The 20626-nt window shown below is 42.2% G+C and overlaps 1 protein-coding gene across 4 annotated transcripts in view; it reads right to left on the reverse strand.

Annotated features, from left to right (window-relative positions):
- The window catches only part of nid2a (nidogen 2a (osteonidogen)), a 57223-nt gene that overhangs the window by 33483 nt on the left and 3114 nt on the right, over positions 1 to 20626 (reverse strand). For all 4 annotated transcript variants that reach the window (XM_030075108.1, XM_030075100.1, XM_030075091.1 and 1 more), the window contains exons 3-14: positions 20472 to 20588; positions 8405 to 8506; positions 8044 to 8183; positions 7483 to 7615; positions 6991 to 7344; positions 5997 to 6108; positions 3358 to 3397; positions 3106 to 3215; positions 2621 to 2754; positions 2183 to 2294; positions 1635 to 1835; positions 1293 to 1520 (exon numbers count right to left, since the gene is read on the reverse strand). In XM_030075108.1, the coding sequence (XP_029930968.1) occupies positions 1293 to 1520; positions 1635 to 1835; positions 2183 to 2294; positions 2621 to 2754; positions 3106 to 3215; positions 3358 to 3397; positions 5997 to 6108; positions 6991 to 7344; positions 7483 to 7615; positions 8044 to 8183; positions 8405 to 8506; positions 20472 to 20588 (1783 nt within the window). The remainder of the gene's footprint in view (positions 1 to 1292; positions 1521 to 1634; positions 1836 to 2182; positions 2295 to 2620; positions 2755 to 3105; positions 3216 to 3357; positions 3398 to 5996; positions 6109 to 6990; positions 7345 to 7482; positions 7616 to 8043; positions 8184 to 8404; positions 8507 to 20471; positions 20589 to 20626) is intronic.

A 20626-nucleotide genomic window follows, 5' to 3' on the forward strand; every position in this document is an offset into this window, starting at 1 on the left:
AATAAACCCAGCAGCCTAAGGGTCATGTATCGTGTCCCCTCACTAAGATGGGGTTTGCAAAAAGCAAGCAAAAGACAAAATGCCCATCTTAATGTTATTTTTCACAACAGAATCTCTACCCACAGGGCTCAGCTTGCAGCATGCATGTCTGAATACGAGCCTCCGTCCAACTCTATTCCTGTGCGCCGTGAGCTGGCTGAGGTTCCTGTGGCAGTGTTGCAACAATCACTGTGGTGGTGTGATTGCTAGCTGGAGCAAACCTCACATTTTCAACATCTCCTGTCAGTTCGCTGGATTCCAGTTGCCACAGCGATGCTCGTGAAGGCATTAAGATCTCGTTTTTTGCCTGTTTTTTTTTTCTGGCTGCCTCCTTCCATCTACCTTTACAAGTGACCCGGATCTGACTGCTGTTTACATCACCTCAAACAGCCAGCATGCGCACACTAGAGGTTCATCACCTAAAATGTCCTGCATTTGCGCATAAAAGAGCCCTGTAATGCAGCCACTGCCACTCTTGTTGTTGAGGTCTTTTCTTCCATGTATTTCGCCTTTGGGCTTTTGATTCTGCCTTTGCACTGTAGCCACAAGTGTTTGAATCCCTTTCAAAGTCCCTTCAAAGACGTCTCTGCTGCGATACATCCCCTTTTATTTCAGCCTGTCCTCACCCTACAGGCTCAAAAGGCACCTAACCTCAGGATTAGGCAGATCGAGGCAGATGGCCGCCCACCCAGAGACGGCTTCTGCTCAAGGGTTTTTTCCCTGTTGAAAGGGGTTTTTTTCCTCGCCACCATGTACATGCTCATGGGAAAAATCTGTTGGGTCTGCGCAAAGCACCTTGAGATAACTTTTGTTATGATTTGATGCTGTACAACTAAAATTCAAACTGGGTTAACGGTTATTCTTGGTTATATTAGAAACAGAATCCCTTAATTTAAATGGAATTTTAAGAGGAATGAAGGAGTTCAGTCTTGAAATGAAGAAGTCATTAAGGAATGTATGTGTTCAGAGGAAATCTAAGGTAAAACTGAGGACATTAAGGGTTTTGTGTTTCATGGTACTTTCTCTGCACATACTAACTACAGCTCAGGAGGACTTTATTACTTTCCAAATAAAACTGAACTGATTTAAACCGGAAAAATTCCAATTTAATTACTTTCCAATACAAGTGATTCTAAGTTGAAAGTACCTAACGTGTGAAACATCTTACTTCCCTCCTATCTCTGTTGACAGTTGCACATGAGCAGCACTGACCATATATTTGTCGTTACACTGGGCTCAGCCTCACCACTCACCTCCGACCGGGCCAATCTTGTTGGTGATGGCGTATCTCAGGATCCTCTCCTCTTTGACGTACATGACAAACACCCTCTCCATGGTGATCTGCAGCGTCTCCGGGCCGGCGCGGTTGTCGTGGCGACAATCACGGTAGGTGATGTTCTGCTTGAGCTGGAAGGAGAGGGACTCGGACCCCCGCTCGGCTGAAACCACCGAATACTCCCGCACAGAGGTAGAGGTGGCAACTAAAGACAAAGGGAGACAGAGAAAGTGGCAATTTTTAGTAAACTACACTTAATCAGAAAATGATGATTGTTTTGTGGCTGCAATGTCACCTATTATCAGGTTGCTATGGTTACCTGAGGGGTAGAACTGGTAGATCTCCTTGAAGGGTTCCATGGTAACTGTGGCTCCAGGAGGGAGGAAGGGCACGTTGCCGTTGACGACAGTATCCACGGTGAGGTGGTTGTGGTCATCAAGGCCGCGGGCCGTCTGGGTGATTGACAAATGCTGGTTGCCGGGGTGGAAAACGACCTCCGCATGACGAGTGAACTCAGCGCCTGTTGACACAACAGCCAGTCAATCCATCAGTCAATCAATCCAATATTACTGATCTATACTTTTTGTTCATCCACATATGTTCTCAAGGTGGAGCAATAGTGCAGCAGTTGCATGCCATCATAGGTGGAATATCAGTATGGAGCACACACACATGCATACACACACACACATGCACACACACACACACACACACACACACAGCTGCTTCCTATTAGAGAGGGGAGTGAAAGCCCGATATCACATCACATCCCTGGAGACAATACAGCTGGCTGGGAGACGGAAAACAAACACACACACGCACGCACGCGCACACACACACACACACACACACACACACACAGCTCACCAGTGATTTTGAATCCTCCTTGGCTATTGGGTAACTCCAGAGCAAAGAGCCAACCGAACAGCTCTCCTATTGGTGAGACTGGCATCAGGGCCCAGCCCACTGGCTCAGGTACCTGACCAATCACAACAAAAGTTACAAAACAGACTAGAAACATTAGGAATAAGCTATGACAGCCAATTATACTTTGTCACTTTTACTGTCCCTTTTACTGTGACTTTTTTTTTCATCATCAAGTGATGTTGGGGTAATCTGCCCTGTTTGAAAAATTTCAGTTGTTTCAAGAAAATGATCACGGCAGTTGAAACTGTACTGGAAGCAGATGAAAATATCCATCTTAGTCATTTAGTATAGCAGTGAGGCCTGTTTTTCTTGAAACATGTAAAAACAAATCTGCCATTATGGTGAGATAATTCCACGTTGTTATTTGTCGGTTCCCACCTCGCTGATGGCGGTGTACGCTCTCCCGTCTCCCACCACGATGTAGGCATGCAGGTCGATGTTGTTCAGCTCCACCGGAGTCAAACCCACGGTCACCACGCCGTTCACCTTGCCACTCACACGCTGCGGAGCTCCTGGGGGATTAGACATTCAAATACCATGTGTGGTGGATCAGCAACACACCACTTGGTCACATTAGAGATGCAAGGAAGTGAATCTGATAGTGAATAGGAACTGTGCAAAAAATTTGGTGGTATTATTGGCTGGAAATATCAGGAATGCCTTATGAAGCAGCCACTAAAAATACACTCTTTTCCACAAAGTGAAAACAATGATATTGTAATATAAATTACAAGAGAATATACATTTTGCATGTTTTAGCACGGGTAAATATGATTTTCATTTTCATGTTATTGTGATTTTAAGAATAACATGTAAATACAGCACATCCAGTCCAACTGTAGAAACTGTGTCAGTGCACTAACCCTCAGGTAGACACTGGCGTCCGTTTCCATAGAAACCAGGCTGGCAGTGACAACAGAAGCCGGTGGGATAGTCAGTGCACAGTGCATTCTGGGAGCACTGCTGCTGGAACCTGGAGCAGTGACAGAAAGAAAGAAAGAAAGAAAGAAAGAAAGAAAGAAAGAAAGAAAGAAAGATAAATACATTGTTAGAGGATACAAAAGAATGAATTTTCTAATGTTACTTGAATGTATATTTATACATGATGCACTTACCTGGCACATGTCTCCTTATTGTCTGTGCTGTACTGAATAACTGAGAGGGGGAGAGAGAGAGAGAGAGAGAGAGAGAGGGAGAGAGAGAGAGAGAGGATAGGGATGTTCATTATGTATTACAATACACTGAAAACCTCACTGATGATATGAAGCTTTTGAAACCAGAGCAAATTGGCTTGTTTTTTCAAAAACATGGGAAAAAGGCAACAAGCAGCAAGAAAAAACCATTCATTCATTCATTCACACGTTTCAGCTTCCTCACTTTCTCACTATTCTGAATTTAAGCACTGTCGTCTGTTGTTGGTCTGCAACTATTATGTTGACCTCAATCCTGCTTTGCTGGCCAGGCCTCCCTAAAAAAATCACCTTAATCTGTGACTAAACTAGTATAAATAACAAGTAAAAGTCCATATAAGGACTGATGGAGAGAAAGAATAAGACAGTGGACAAGATAGAGGGAGACAGGATGAGAGAGGTTAGACACACACACACACACACACACACACACACACACAAACAGCCCTGCTTGGAGACAAACCAGCTGTTGCTGTCTTGCATCCAACACCCACCTACCAACTCACTCATCCATACACACACACACACACACACACACACACACACACACACACAATTTCATCACTGACTGTTCATGAACTCCTGAAGAGGTATGTGCACTCAGAGTGAAAACAACATGAAGTATTTCATAAAGGTAACACTGAATTTAAGTTAAGAAAGATCACGCTACAGAAAAATAATTTAGAGTTAACTGTGCTGCCTGTTTTAATCCCAGCATTACCAGAACAGGACATTTTCATATAAGTGTCTGTTTTACTACTCTCTATCGCTACTTGCTATAACAACAGTGACTCTAGTTATAGTCAGTTCATAAAAGCTTTTAGATTTGCTGTTCTAAACACTCTGGTGCAGCTTTCCTGGGACAAATCCTCTGCGAAGAGGAAGTGATATGTTTTAAAGGTCCTATGTCCCCAGGGTCCCATGTTCCCCAGCTCTAGATAGTACGCAGGGGAACCTGAAAATGATGTTCCTCAGCTCTGGATTAGGTTAGGGCTGGTGTTCATGTTGAAATGGGGAACATGGGAGCATGGGAACATAGATGCACTCCAGCAGCACCCACAGCAGCAAGGTTTTCTTTGGTGAGGCGCATTAATTTGGAACACACACTGATGAGGCTGCAGGCAGCTTTGAGTGCTTTAACTGACCAATCAGAATCAAGTATTGAACACTGCATTGAACAAAGCTATGTATTCAGCAGCTACTTCCATCAGCATTTCCGGAAATAAAATAAGGAACACTCAGAATTTAATTGCGTTGGACACATTTTTCTTCTACCAGTAAATCTAAATCAGACTTATTTGTTTAAACAACATATTTGAGGTAAGGTCTTATTTCAGCAATACTGGAGCATGCTTAACTCACACTTTCATTCTGTAGATCTACAGCTCCATCTCCTAACATTGCAACTGGGACAATGAATGTGATTTTTACCTCCAGAACCCTGGCCGCCCACTTCACAACTCTATTAAAATGTTGAAATAGTAGAATAACTTCAGTAAATGTCATGAAATCCTGATTTCATTAACTTTTACTTGTACTTAGACTAAACTGAAAACAACACATGGAACTTACATAACCAACAACTGGGTGCCTCTCTCTCTCTCTCTTTCTCTCTCTCTCTCTCTCTCTCTCTCTCTCTCTCTCTTTCTCTCTCTCTCCCTTTCTCCCTATGTGTCTTTGGAAAATAGCTGTTTTGGGATCACAGTGTAGCATTCTCTCATTCTACAGGGGAATCACATGTGCACGTACACACACATACACACATATACAGTTGAACACAGGATGTTAGGATATTTGTTCAACTAACAGACACAGGAGACTTATCACACACACACACACACACACGCACACACCACTGCTGTGGTCTGAGCATTTAAAAAAAGTTAGGAGGGTGTATTGGAAAATCTGAAAAGACTCTGTGTCTCAGTTTCTAAAATGATGACGTTTTTGGGATATACACCCATCCATGAACACACACAGACATACACACACTCCATGACAATGAGAATTCTCACGTTAACAAGTCATTTAATCTAGAATAGAGTATAAAAAAACAAAAGTTAAAAGTTATACCAAAAGTTATTGACTTGGTAGTGTAGATTTTCCCTTTTTGTATGGAAAACAAGACATTCCCACTCCGTATTGAGCTGAATGACTTGTTGAGACAGACTTTTTGCAGTAGACACACAGACACTATTTGACCCTTATATAACCAGGCAGGATCACTGAGAACACATTCTTATTTACAGCAAAAGTCTGTGGGAGTAGTTGCAGAAGAAGACGTGTTACACACACACACACACACACACACACACACACACACACACCTGGGAGCTGCCCAGTACAACGGCAGTATTGTGCTGCTGCCGGCTGAACAGCTCGGCTGTTTTGGTGCTCCGCTCTGTGCAGCGTTCCCCGCTCACTTCCCCCACCCAGGTTCTCCCAACAGGCTCAGGGATTCGAACCAGTGACCATCCTTCCACAAGCTTCAATATATAAATACTTACATACATATTTGTACTCACCCACACACACACACACAGACACAGTGGTTTCTCTCTTACCTCCCGTGTCAAAATCAACATCGTCTTCCTCCACATTGACCACGTGACCTCCAGGGGAAATAGGTGGCTCATTTCTCTGAGGGGGGTAAACATCCACCACCTCCAAAGGAACCTATTGAGGGAAATTATAGAAGAATATTTTCACTTTAAAGGGTCATACCAGTGATTCTGAATGTTTTACTACAATTTACCCATATCTTACATTGCAGCAAACCATTCTGCAAATCATGTGGGAGAACTTAATTTCACAACAAATAATCAAAATCCCTCCATTTTCAATTTGAATTTTTGGTTGAAACCTTATAATGCTCTGCTTCTGGTATGCCATGCCAGTTTCATAAGCAAATTGCTGAAGTGCTACGCTAGAAAGATTAGGCAAACACACAAGCCACCTGAATTTGGATCTGTTTGGTAATGTAACATCATGTGGCTCCTGTCTGGTGGTAAATTACCAATATGTAACATGTAATTGTCCCAAACACTGAAATTATGCGATGCTATGAATCGGTCTAATTTTTATTCATTCATTTGCTTATCTGTTTGTGTGTCCATGCATTCTTTGGTTTGTTCTTTTGTTTGTTTATCCATTCATGTGTTCATTTGTTTTTGTTTTTTCCTTTCTTCAGGCATTCATCCCTCATTTGAGAAAGGCAACGATACACTTCAGATTTTGACCAAATTTGGGGAATTGGTTCCTCAACCCCGACACCTTGGCATGTTTTCAAAATTACACTGATTGAGCCAAACAGGGGTGGGAGTGGGGGCTGATAAAATTCCAAGACTAAACAACGAGAGACATATTTGTTACTGATTGGCCCAGAGCGGTCTGCATCGCTCATGGGAAATTCATGGTACTGTATTTGTCTCTCACTGAATGACTGATAATTTAAGTTACAAGAAGGTTTTAGTCTAAAATGCCATAAAATGTCCCTTAAAAAGTGGATTGTGTTCGATGTTTACCTGATTTTCAGGAAAAAGGTTGCAGTGTGCTTACCTGTGGTTGCTGTCCCTGCGGCTGCTCAGCGCCTCCCTCTGGTGAGATGACTGTCTCTGGGGGATTAGGGGGACTGTACTGCCTCCCTTCCGGCTCTGAAACATATCTCGGTTCAGAGGTCAAGGGTACATCCTCAATGCTGTATTTCACTGAATCAGAATCCACCGTATGAGAGGATGGAAGGTCGTGACTTCCTGGTTCAAGGGATTCTTGAATGTCATCACCAGTAGGAGCTGGCTGGAACTCAGGGTCCCCGCCTGTCAGAGGATAATCGTCCTCTTCTTCCTGGTTCTCAGCATCGAAGGTATTGTCAGAATATTCTTCGAACTCTGTGTACTCTGGGGTGGTGGTGTCCTGGAGGAGCAGGAATCAAGGATCGTAGCATTATTGTTTGACTAATACCTTATTCACTTCATAAAGAGCTGCATTACTGTCTTCTTCATCACAAAAACAAGTCTTTGAATACAGGTTGAATTGAACGGAATACAATACCAGGGAGAAGTGCTGTCCTCTAGGTGGTGGAGTAGCAAGCAGGCCACCAACAGATGCAGGAACAATGTTGTCAAAAGAATAACGGTTCCCAATGTGGAAGAGCCAAACACCAGGAACTCCTGTGTTGCCAACCCTAGAGACAGATTAATAAATCAGTTATTAATAACCAGTTCAGTGGATCAATTACTCCTAGCATTAAGGCTACTGCTGTTACTAGTACAACTAATACTTTCAGGGCTTTTTGCTAACATTAAACACACCACATGGGAACCATTCAGGATGTCCATGAATCTTAGGGCAATAGTGGAATAGGTTGACCTCATTTTGTTACTGACACATCTGAATGATTTTGGGTTTAGATGAGGTTTTGGCTTGCAACTTGCTGTCTTGTGATCATGTTTGATTTGCAGACTCGCTAACTTGTCTGGTAGAAGCATCTAGTATGTAGCATCTAGTTGCTGGATACTAGAAGCAGAGCAAACAAAGGCAAAAACCAACAGTCTGTACAGGTTAACTACGCAACTACGACTCTTCTCAAGCTCTTTGCAAAGCCTCACTTACTGGTAAAGGTTCTTAACGCTCTGCTCATTGGTGGTGACGCTGTAGTGAGGTCCTTCGGTTCGGGAAAAGATCAGATATGTGATTTCCCCTCTGCTGAATCCCACGCGAGCAGGCAGCTCTATCTCAACATTATAAGACTCCTAGAAGAAAGACAGCGAAGAACTGATTAAAGAAGAATCTTTCTCAAACCAAGCTAAATTCAAGAAGCTGGACAGTAAATGCATTCCATGAGAATCTACAGCGAGGCAGTCTTGTGCTGTAATTGCAACGACACTGAACAAATTTTAAAACCACAGGCGCATAACAAACAAGCAGCGATGAGACACTGAGATGCCCAAGCCTTGTTTTCTAACCAGTTTACCTTGGGTCGCGTCCCAAAGAAGTTCAGGCCATCTTCAGGGTAGAGGAACAGAGCATATGAGTCGATCTCATCATAGGCTATGACCGCCTGGAATGTATTGACCTAGAGGGAGGAAAAAGAGGGTTATTCTGCATCTGAATATAAAACAGGACAATCCCAGCGGTCAGTAGAGCTGACACACTTTCCATCTGCAACCGTCATTTACCAAGAACTGGTTGGTCACCGGAAAGGTTGGAAGGAATGAATTATACTTCCACACAGCCTAAATTCTTACTATAATTAACTCTCTTTTTGTGGACATATAATTTTACTTTTACTTAAGCATGTTTGGACTTAAGTTGCTACATTTTAAATTGCGTACATTACAGAATACAGATCCTGATGGCCGGCCAAAAACATCAAATCAGAAACTGGCCAGTTTTTGAGTGATGTGTGAGAGAAGGCAAGAAAGAAATGTCTGAACTTCATCACATCAACAGCCATGGCTTTGATTTGTTTAGATTTACAGTACAGCACACCGCGAGGCAATGTCGGTGAAAGGGGGGTGGTTTGTACAGAAACCACCACAAACACATCTATAAACTGTTGTGTTGATTTGTGCATTACTTTGTGAATGGTTTTTAAATGACTGTAAATCCACATCCACTAAGATTAGCATGTGGACCATGTAGAATCAATCACCAGTGATGCAATTACTGCAAATGTGGAGGTGATTTTGTGGTGAGGCCATGTAATTCTCATTTCACTGTCTGCCAAAACTGCAGATTGTGTCCATATTCAGCAAAACACTAGATATTATGGCTGATTCTACATGATCCAAATTCCAATTGTATTGAATGTTGCATTTAAGGACTCTACATTGAACTGTCATTGTCCTTTTTGCATGATATGAATATAGGAAAGCTCATCTATGATCAATTATACTGTCTGAGTTTCTGCCATTTATTCTTAAAGGGATAGTTCACCCAATTTCAAAAATGTGATATTATTTCACTTTCCCTTTTTTAAGAATGTTAGCTAGGGGGAAGTCCACTTCAATGGCAGGAAGCTAACAGTTAACATTTGGAGCATCCAGCCAGTATCCAGCACTCAGTAACAACGAGAGGAAGATAGCACCACTACTGTCCTACAGAACAGCTTTGGAAGAAGTGACATGAAATCACATTTTTCAAGATGGGCTCATCATCCCCTTTAAGTAAATATTACACCAGTAATTTTATGTCTCCTACTCTAATGAAGTGTCCATACTTTACTTTTCCGTAGTAGCAATTTTCCAATATTTGGATACACTCTAACAATAATTTTCAGCTCAGCGAGTCTGTTTAGATCCCAGAGAGATGAGGTCATCTCCTGCATGTTCGGCGCGTTCAGCTCATCCAGCCTCCAAAACATTTTAACACTCAGTCGTCATATTTAAACTTCACACCCTCGCCTTCTCATCTTTCATCTCTGCCTCGCCTCGGCTTCATGGCTCCACTTCACACCCTTCCTCCTCCCCCCTCCTCCTCCTCCTCGTCTCACACCTCTCCCCTTCATGACACATCCGCCGTCCGCTGACATACTGACCTGATTATTTCAATATCTGGGTTTCTGTCCAACCATTTTTAGGTGTCAAATCAGAGAAGCGAGTAGAAATGACACATTTGCATGATATAAAAGTTTACAAAAAAAGAGAAGTGAATAGACTGCAAGGGTCAAGCAGATAGTAACACACTTGTGCTAAGTGGCCTGTTAACAGTTGACGCTACTATGTTGTTTTTGGCTGTTTTTTCTTGTTTAAACTGCTCTGACCTGACTCATGCAGTTATACCACATTATAATCGATTGTAGTTGCACCATAGTGTTATAAAGCTTTTGCAAGAGCTTTTGATGATCCATAAAGTTTTGCAAACATTATAATCCATGATGATTGCATGTGTAAATGTAACCAAATCAGTGTATCAATCGGAAAGAAAAAAGATAATAACCCTGACCCAGTGTGTGTGTAGTGTGTGTATGTGTGTGAGTGTGTGCATGTGGAGGAGGCCTTGTTTTTTTCTCTCGTGTTAAAAGGGACACTTACAACTGCTCACAGGAACACCAAATGCCTCACTCTCTCTCTCTCTCATGGACATTCCCCGAGTCCTTAATCATTGGTTCACACATCTTGCACACTCTGTCCCCCCAGCCAGCAGTACCAAAGCCACAACCTTCCTCACATCCCACACAACACACACACACACACACACACACACACACACACACACACACACACACACACACACACACACACCACACACACACACACACACACACACACAAGTGCCCCCAAACTCTCAGTATTTAGTTGTAACTGACAGCATGACAGAAGACAAATGAAGTAATTCCCCAGTAATGCTCATTTAGTCCAAAACTATTTTTCCACACGGGACCCTGATCTGAACATCTGCACATTTTTACTCAATTACAGGCGATGACATTTTTTTATCTGAATGGACTCTAGTACTCTGAGGCATGGTGTACATTTTCTAGCCAAATAAGGGAATCTGGTTTCATCACCATATCAGATTAACAGGCAGATGAAAAGGGGTGTAAAGTGATATAAATGCCTCAAAATGTGCCAACACTGATTACAAGTAACAGGGAGCAGGGTTTGCTTTTGCTTTATTTAACCAGCTGAACAAAATTCACTTTTTTTTCAACAATACCTTAAAAATTGCTACTCTGAAGAGAAGACACACAGATTCTAATCTGAAAATAATAATAATGATATCATGATATAATGATAAAAAAAGACATTTTCTTACTTTTCTTACTGTTTTGTCCTGAAAATTTTATTTTATTTTATTTTTAAGGTCAGGATTATTTTCTTAGAGAAGACTACAATTTTTGATGAATCACAAGTCATCTACATAAAGCACAGCATTTTTTTGAGTATATATTTTTAAAAAGAAATGACAAGAATTTTGTTCAGAGAGTTAAATAAAACCTGTCAAAGCCTTCTAGTGGGCTCCTGGCTCCCAGAAGGTCAAACTGATAATAAATTATCCTTTTCCTGTTTCTATTGTTGTGATTTGACACAATTAATGGATCAAACAAATAACAATACTGGGAATAAAAAATTCGAATCATTTTCTGCATATGTAAAGAATAAAAGACATGATGCCAACAGTACTTTGGCTGTCTGGTGTGAACACAGCTCAGCCACTCAGACTGACAGCCAGGTAAACACAGGTGTTACTAAGGACAGTCATTATGGTTCAGTAACATTTAGGTCCAACAGGTCCTGCTGTTGTTCCTGCCCCTGCAGTGGAAACACTGTTAAACCTAATGGAGCAGAAGCCATATTAATGTCATTAGTAACATCTGTGTTTACCTGCTATTTCAAGCCAAAATGGCTGCAGTGAAAAAGAGCTATTCAGCTGGATTTGGCTGGTGATTATGTATTGGAGAGCAAAGCTACCACCAAAAACAAGATAAGCATCCCGAGGCAGTGAAACCTGCACAAAGTCACTTCATTTCATTCAGAAACAAGGTGATGAGCAAATTAGCCACAAAAAAAAAAAAAAAAAAATACTGGAAGGTTATTAAATTTTTTTTTAAAAAATCATGAAAATTACAAGAAATAAAAAAAATACCAAAAAATCAGGGAAAAAAAAAAAAAAAAACATGCTAATGACATTAAATAAAATAAAAAAATAAAAAATAAATAAAACTATATTTGTAATTTTAACATTATATGTTTAAAGGTCAGATCAGTGATGGTGGATCGAAATCAGATTTCTTATGTTAAAAAACTAAAGACAAACCAAAACATCTCTCGAATTAAAACTCCCTCCAGATGGGGGTCTGCAGCTTACTGGGAGTCTGCTTGGACTCCAGAACATGAACATGTTTGAAAAGCTTTGTCTTGCATGTCACACAAGGGGGACGCACGTTTCTTAAATCGTTTTTTCAGATGCATTTATCTCCTGATAATTTGGCTCGGGAAGGGAGTCTTCTCTGCCTAGGGAAGCATGTGTTCTTTTTAAATGGAACACTGCAACATTTTCTTTTCTTTTTTTTTTTTTTTGATTGAGGAAGTGTGTTTCTGAGGAGTACATTTTATACTCGTGTTATGTGAGGCGGCCAGCCCTCACTGCCCTCCCAAACCACAGTGGAAGAAGAAACCCTGGTTTAGTGAATGAAGGGAAGACTGTGGGTGATCCCATGTTGTTTTCCTTTGGGACAGAATGAGTCTTATCTCTCCAAACACACACACACACACACACACACACGCACAGACCGCAACATATATACATACAGACACACCACACCTCAGCATCTCCACCTCCAGTCCAGATGTTCATCTCCACAGCTGTCTTCCTGTGTGTGTGTCTGTGTGTGTGTACACATGGCTTATGATGATGCTACAGCATGCAACAGAGACATCATTACAAGATGAGACACATACACAGACACAGATGTCCCTCCCCCTACTATCCTCATCTCAAACACACTGTGGGGGGGATATGACTGTCTGTGTCTGCTTGGGTGTGTGTGTGTGTGTGTGTGTGTGTCTAATTGTTTACACCAACATCTTTAAGCCATCTTGTTGTTTGTGGGCGTGGAGCGCTTTGTAGCTTCCAGGCTCTTTGTAATTAGTGAGGAGGGGGTCTTTCTCTCAGAAGGAGAGATAGATTGGTGGAGAGATGAAAGGATGGGGGGTTGGAGTGGTGAGAGAGAGGCCACAGCATTGGTTTACAATGGGAAAAGTTCACAGACAGAGACGGAGAGAGAGAGAGAGAGAGAGAGAGAGAGAGAGAGAGAGAGAGAGAGAGATTCACAGTCAAACTCGGATAGATGGACATCTCCATCCCTCCTGCTTTACCTGTGTGGTTATCCTCTTTTTCATTGCTATGTCTCTGTGTGTGTGTGTGTGTGTGTGTGTGTGTGTTAATGAAGTTGTCCCACTGTGCTTTACAGACTCACAGCTGGAAGACAACAAATTGCAGCCAACGCACATCAAAGGCTCTTAGTTGCTGTCTGCAGTGTGTGTGTGTGTGTGTGTATGTGTATAGTCAATCTTAAAGAGTGTGAGGATGCTCTTTAAAAAAAAAAAAAAAAAAAAAGGTGTGACAAGATGCCTGCGGGGAGGTTGGGGGTCAGACTCAAGCAGTGTGATCCCCAGCAAATGGCCTTTGTCCTGACGTTTAGCTGTTAATAAGGTGGTAGCATCATCAGCCTGCAGACTCTGAGGACCTCATTCATGTGCTCTGTCCATTTCATTTTGACCTTCGGGTGGTCAAACAATATGTATGAGATCACAGCCAGTCCTGGGACAGACCAAATGGCTGTTAAGCGTGCACCACACTACTTGAATGCAGCAGAATGGACATTATTCTGCTTGTCATCATTTGCTGGTGAAGAATTTTTTTTTTTTACCTTTTACTTATAAGCTCCTCAATGCTACAAAATGGCCAACTTTAGTGGACCAGAAAAGTGTTTGCTAATTTTAAACTGCAAATGGAGCATGGCAACGATACACAAAAAAATGCCCCCCGCTCCGACTGTCCTGAATTTGAACAGGGAAGACCATTTCCTCCCTTCAGGTTCTGTGGTGTGCACACTGGACAGAGCGAGTTATGGGATTCTCAGATGATTTTGGTGCCACTTCTTAGGTAAAGTGACTGACTGGCCCAATTTCCCAAAGTCACTGTAGTCACTTAACACAGTCAAAGGGATAGTTAGGGAACTTAATTAGTATTTTTCTTGAGTAATTATCTTCTTCATCCACCATGAGTTGAGAGTTACTAAAAGTCACAAACTGTAATAAAGTTGAGTTGTTTAGTAATCCATTCCAGCAGGGCTCAGTTAATTGACTTTAGTGCTTTGCATCGCCACTTCTGATAGAACATCAGATTGGTAAATAATCCTTTTGTAAAATGGTGAATTTGTATCCAGGAACAGCATAAACTCAGAGTAAAGCACTAACAAGCCAAAGGTCAAATTATCTTTCTGCACTGAAGGGCTGCTGTAACGAAGCTGTAGTGGCTGATGTGAATGTTTATAATTCTGTAAGATTTTATTAATTGCACACTAACAAAGTACAGATAATGATAGAAGAAATTATGTCTACAATTATCTGAAACAGAGAGCCCACTGTGGGACACACTGGTGGCGTTCAAAGTGACGTTTTTAAGTGTTTCTTCCTGTGGAATTAGTGACATCTTGCAATTTGTGGAATTTAGTTAACAGGTGCAGTTGAAGAGTCACTCTGACGGGGCGGGAGGAATAAAAACTGAGGTGGTGCTCTGATTGGATCACTGCAGTCCTTGACTGTGAAAGTAGCTTCGTCAGATTCTCTCAGTTTCATTAAGTTTTCTACACCCAGTGATGATAACAACAGCCACATCTAAATGACATATTACACATTTTACTTTGCCATACTTTTAAAACAAATGCAAACTTGCTTTTATAACCTGGAGGTTCAGATACATAACTCAGCATACAGTGTTACACAACAAAGCTCAGAGTCATGTCATATTTGGAGCTGGACTCCACTGGGAAGCCCGGGGTTCTCCCAAGGAAGAGAGAGAGACACAGACAAAGACAGAGAGAGGGAAAGAGAGAGAGACAGGAGGGCAGGATGTGTTGTACGACACTTGTTAGGTTGTTGCCAGTTTTTCTGCTTCTTGGTCACAGCTGCAAATAGACAGAGAGAGAGAGAGAGAGAGAGAGAGAGAGGGAGAGAGAAAGAGCAGCTGCAGACCAGTTGCCAGCTTCAGTAGAGTGCTACAAACGGAACTGCCTACAGCGTGGGAACTGGCACACACACACACACACACACACACACAAGCACGTACACATACACACAGGGGGAAAGAAGGCCAAATTTTGTGCCCTGGAACAGTCCAGAGCACAAAGTCAGTATTTTTGCTGTTGTCATATGAAAAATTCAGAACTCCTCTTTCAGTGACTTTCATGTTGGATTCAAAAGTTTTTCATCTTCTTCTGAGTGGCGAGCAAATCCTTCAGAAACCTTTTCAAACGGTGAACATGCTACACCCAGTGTTGTTCCTGAAAAGTCTGTGAACATGAACAAACCAAACTAAACTAACTAAAGACGAATTTTAGCGATGCTATCAAAATCTGCAAAAGAGCTTGATACCATTATCACATCATCTTCACAATCTCGCCTCAGTTTATAATCCATAGAGCCATGCTTGTATTTTATATTCCAGATTACAGGGTGAGGTAAACTTTCTCTTTCATGCTCTGGAGGACAGTAAATGAATGGTTGCTGATATACAGACTCTGTCCTATGGCACAGGGAAAAGATATTTTTGAAAGTTAAAATTCAGTACGATTCCTCTTTGAAGCGGGATGAAAATATTTCCAGGGACTCCCCCTGTCTCACTGCATGGGACGTCCCCAGAAACAACAAATAATACAAAGAAAAACAATAGTTCCTATTGTGTTTGAGTTGAGAAGAGAAGAGAAGAGAAGAGAAGAGAGGAGAAGAGAAGAGAAGAGAAGAGAAGAGAAGAGAGGGAGAGGCCAAGAGGAGCGAGGCACGGAGAGCACAGATGAAAGCTGAGGTCCAAATCCGACAGAGTAGTCCATTCATTCATCCATTCAGCCTCATCTGACCCTGCCCAGTAAAACCACAGTGGATATGTAACTTGTGTGGGTGTAAACATATGTACACATCCTGCTCAGACTTCAGCACTTTCCTATCCCACTGATAAAATGTATTTTCTTATATGGAGCTTTGATGAGAATTCTAGTGGAAACTATTCCTTCTGCCGTGTAGTACAGCTAGACTTTGACTTAAGACACCAACCAAAGCTAAAACTACACAAGAGAAGGCCACACCTCCTTCAGACGGTCTGGTATCTTTGAAGATCTTTGAAGACAGATGTATGACATGTATGGAGCGCTGTCTCTTCAAGCTCGGTGTACTTCAAAAGACATAAGACAAACATGGAAAGAACATGCCTTAGAACAGCACTTGCCGTAAACTCTGTGAGAACTGTAGCTCTTTTTATGCCACTCCATGCCGGGAGATGGTGCAGAATAGTCACAATTGGCCTGTTGAGAGCCAGCGTGCCGCCGGAAACACAACACAACATCACAGAACAGCAATGGTGGTGGTGAAAGACACACAGGAGCTGGCAGTGGCTATGGTGTGTGTGTAGCGATGACAAGAAGATATTTTGGATTCTTCAACACCTGAGGGCTTTGCCCGCTGGCAAGACGTGTAAGACACAGGCATGTGATAGAACGCTGTTTTAATTTTTGGGCCTACAAAGCCCTTCTGGCACTATACTCAAAATCAGAATCAGAGTCACAGATGCTTCATTGATCCCTGAGGGGAATAAGGTATCAATAAAGTATACACAGGCTATTTACAATGGATGAACAGGCTGGTGTTATGGAGGTCCCAACAGCACCGTAAACAGCAAATGAGCCAAAACTACAGTTGAAATCTGCCTCCTGGCCTTACCAAGCATCCACCCAGCCATGTGACGTCTGGACCAATCACAGACAGGGGGAAGCATCAGAGATAGAAAAGACAAAGGAAAACTTTGCCAGTATGGGCAAAAAGAACACCAAAAGAACCGGACGTCTTTTTGCCCTTAAAGTTCTACTTCCTATGAAACACATTGGTGTCTTTAGATTGCAGCTGATGCCACTGTCTGATTTCTAATCCTAGATGAGCTGAGGGCACAGCGCTGGCTTTGTCTCTTGTGTGGTGCGGGGAATCCCCAAAGATCCATTTCCAAAGAAAGAAATCAATTCCTGCACACACTTTTGCACTTCTGACCCAGATCAGGTCCCAAAATCCAAATGTGGAAAATACCACAAATATTATAGAGAAGCGTCACTCAGCTCAAGGCATGATCATTGGAAATCAAACATGAGGCTTCAACCTCCAATGGATTAAAGACGAAAAAATCTGAAAACAGCTCATCTCTAGAGTGGCCACATCAACATGTATATACAGTATAATGGCACTAACATTACTCGGGTTGGGGGTTTGATTCTGAACCCTTAAACTGATGCAGTCATTCTACGGGAAGGCGTGTTAAGTAAAAAGAAGTAAGTAACATGGAGCTCATGGTAAAACTTGGCCGAGCTTGGGTCAACACTTCTCAGAGGGCCAGATCTCTCAATCAATGGCTCAGGTCATTCCCAAAACGAGCAACATGGTGGGAGACACAACAGAAGCTGTGTTGTTGCTTTAAAGGGAAGCCATTACTTTCCCATTATGATAATAGCTACTATAATAGTCGCCTCATAGAAAACATGAGATAGGCCCACTCATTCATAATATTAAGGCTGGCCCCCTCTGTCTCTCTCACTCTCTCTCAGCCTAATCTGAGGGACGGTTTGATTTTCACATAAAACCGGAAAATGTTTATTGCGGTTTTTGGGGAACTTTTGAAACCGGGTTATAGAGTGGAGTCTTTTGACAACACCATCTGTACCACATCAACAGGCAATAGGTAATTCTACTAAAACTATGAGGACACAGCCCCATACGAGTGGGTGACACAAGTGGGTACAGGTAAGCTTACTAGGAAATATCGCGGGTGTGGGCTGGTCAATAAGTAACAAAGCAGCGTTCAGAGGAAGTCATAAATAACTTACAGAAACACATGCATAGGCTAGGTTGTGAATTACTACTCCACTTTCCAGTTTCTCGTCCCCTCTCTGTCACTTTCTCACACACAAACAGCTTTATCATCAATTTGTAATTGTGGTTTTGGTCGGTTTGTGGTCTGGTCGGGATCGGGTGGTTAATTAATGCATATTTTTGAGGGTTGGGTGGTGCAGATTAGCTCTAATTGTGGGTCAGATGGATTTTGCGAATCATGTGGATATTTTTCATTGTTGCACGGGCTTTTTGAAAGCGCAAAGGAAAACCTTTCCCGTTTTTAGCAAAAGCATTGTTGTGTTAACAGACTCTGAGTCCTGGCTGGCACTGCTGTGAGCCTCAAACACAACACAGCCAACCCCCTCCCTCAAACACTACCCCACCCCCCGTCCTTAATACACATCCTGACAAACACACACCTCAAGTTAATCAGTTCACACACATACACGCACACACACACACACACACACACACACTGCCCCACCCCCAATACACCACACCCAGCACCTCTGGCTAATCAGTTCAAAGGGAGATGCCATCAGTCTGGAGAGCAAGCCACTAAAGCAAATCCCATCCGAGACACCGACTGGCCCGATGTCACTCCTCAACCTGTGGACTGCAGGATCGGGAGGTTTTGGAGCCATTCCCTTTGAATCACAAAGCAAGGCTCCCTCTTGCCACATGTAAAAGGTTTTCACACTTCACTTTCTGAGAAATGGCAACCAGCCACCTCTTATCAGCATTTGTAAGCAACGGCTTTGAAGTCCTTTCAAAGCAGCGATCATGTGTTTCTCGGTAACGTCAGTGGTTTACCTGCTAGTGAGTGCTGTAATGAATTGATTTTGGGAGTGTGACATAAAAGTTAGTGGCGGAATGAATTACAGTTCCTGTATTAGAATAAAAAATGAGTAACAAAGCTTATACTATTGGTATTACCACACAAAGACAGTAAAGAAACATAAATGAGGGAGAAAGAGAGATACCCCTGGGGGTTTTACTCAACACAACAACCCCCTCCATCCCTCCATCCCCTCATCCCACATGTTGGCTGCAAACTAGAAACAACAAACCGCTGCTTGATCGATAAGTTCAGAGCGGGCCTGGTGCTCCTCGGACACTTTCCCACACTTCAGCTTCAGCCCTGGCTCCAATGCTGCATTCGTACTGAGTATTATGATTTTCACTGTTTTCAAGTTGGAGAGCAAACTTGGCCACTGCTCGTTTTACTTTCCAAGAATTCAGACAAAAATACTGTGTCAAAAGTTTAACTTGGATTTGAAGGTTAATTATTCCAGATTTGTGGCGTCTATAATGACACTGAAGACAAAGCAAGAGGCAACTGAAGCGTGATTTTTTTTTTTTTTTTGTCTTGTTCTTGTCTCCTCTTCCAGAAGTTAGAGAGGAGTCCAAAAAGAATTTTACAACAGAAAAGATCAATAGTGTTACCAAATGTTATTTTGGCAACACTATTCTATTTCCCTGTTAGGTCTATGATTTAATTATATTAAAATTGTGTTTAATAATTTCTGCAGAATTTTCATTTTTAAAAGGGAAATTTAACGGTCAACTGTTCAGCAGCAATATGTTTGCATTTTGTTTCTCAAAATCTGAACACAGTTGACTGATGCGGTTACATGGTGCTGAGTAATGTGGCTTTCCATAGGCCATAATGTGAACACAGGATTAGTTGGGGATTCTTCACTAAAGCTCTGCTTTGAATGAAAGCACATTTCTGGACGGAGCAAATGACTCTCTGTGCAACATGTGTACATGTCCTCTGCTTTTAAAACAGAATCAGGCTATGCTCAATTAATTTCTGCAGTAAAACTGCCCATAAAATGCCAATAAACTGCAACCAGAGGTCCAAATGATTTGGTGATACTGGGTAGAAAACAGAGAAGCGCTTGAACAGAGGAAGCGATGTCCAACAGAGTGTGAGAGAAATGGTCATGGCATGTGTGTGTGAGTGTGTGTGTGTCTGTGTGTGTGCAAGCAGGAGGAGGGGATAACGAGTTGGGAGGGGGGCACTTTGATGGCCTCTAAAGATGACCTCTGACCACTAGAAAAGGTTAAGAGGCAGATTAGGAGGGGAAGGGGGATTACAAATAGACCCCCTCCCTTCTAGGCAGATTACAATTGATGAAGAACCTCCAGGAATCTGGGATTTTACAATCACAATATGTCTTGTCAAGCCAATCAAATTTGATGGATATATGTGTTGTTTATGTGGCATGGCACTAAAATAAATATTTACTCATTCATCCATAGATTGATACGCTGAATTATGCACAGACAAACAGGAAAAGACGAGCAGAGCATGAAATAAAACTCAGCCCTCCAGTTCTGTCTACATACATTCCCATTCCTGCTTCCATTCCATGCTCTCCCTTTCATTTCTTTCTTGTTCCCACAACTCATATTTTCATTCATTTCCATTTCACTCACCTTGTTTGTTGGTCCAGCAGATCGAGTTTCCTCTTCATATGCTCCGACGTTCTCCCATGTTGCCACCACAGCATGCGTGGGTGTGAACCTCGCGTCCGGGAACCCTCGATGTACTTCCTGGGTGAGCGGATGAATGAATGAGTGAGTGAGTGAAC

The sequence above is a fragment of the Myripristis murdjan genome, chromosome 2 (assembly GCF_902150065.1).
Source record: "Myripristis murdjan chromosome 2, fMyrMur1.1, whole genome shotgun sequence".
Taxonomy (NCBI): Eukaryota; Metazoa; Chordata; class Actinopteri; order Holocentriformes; family Holocentridae; genus Myripristis; species Myripristis murdjan.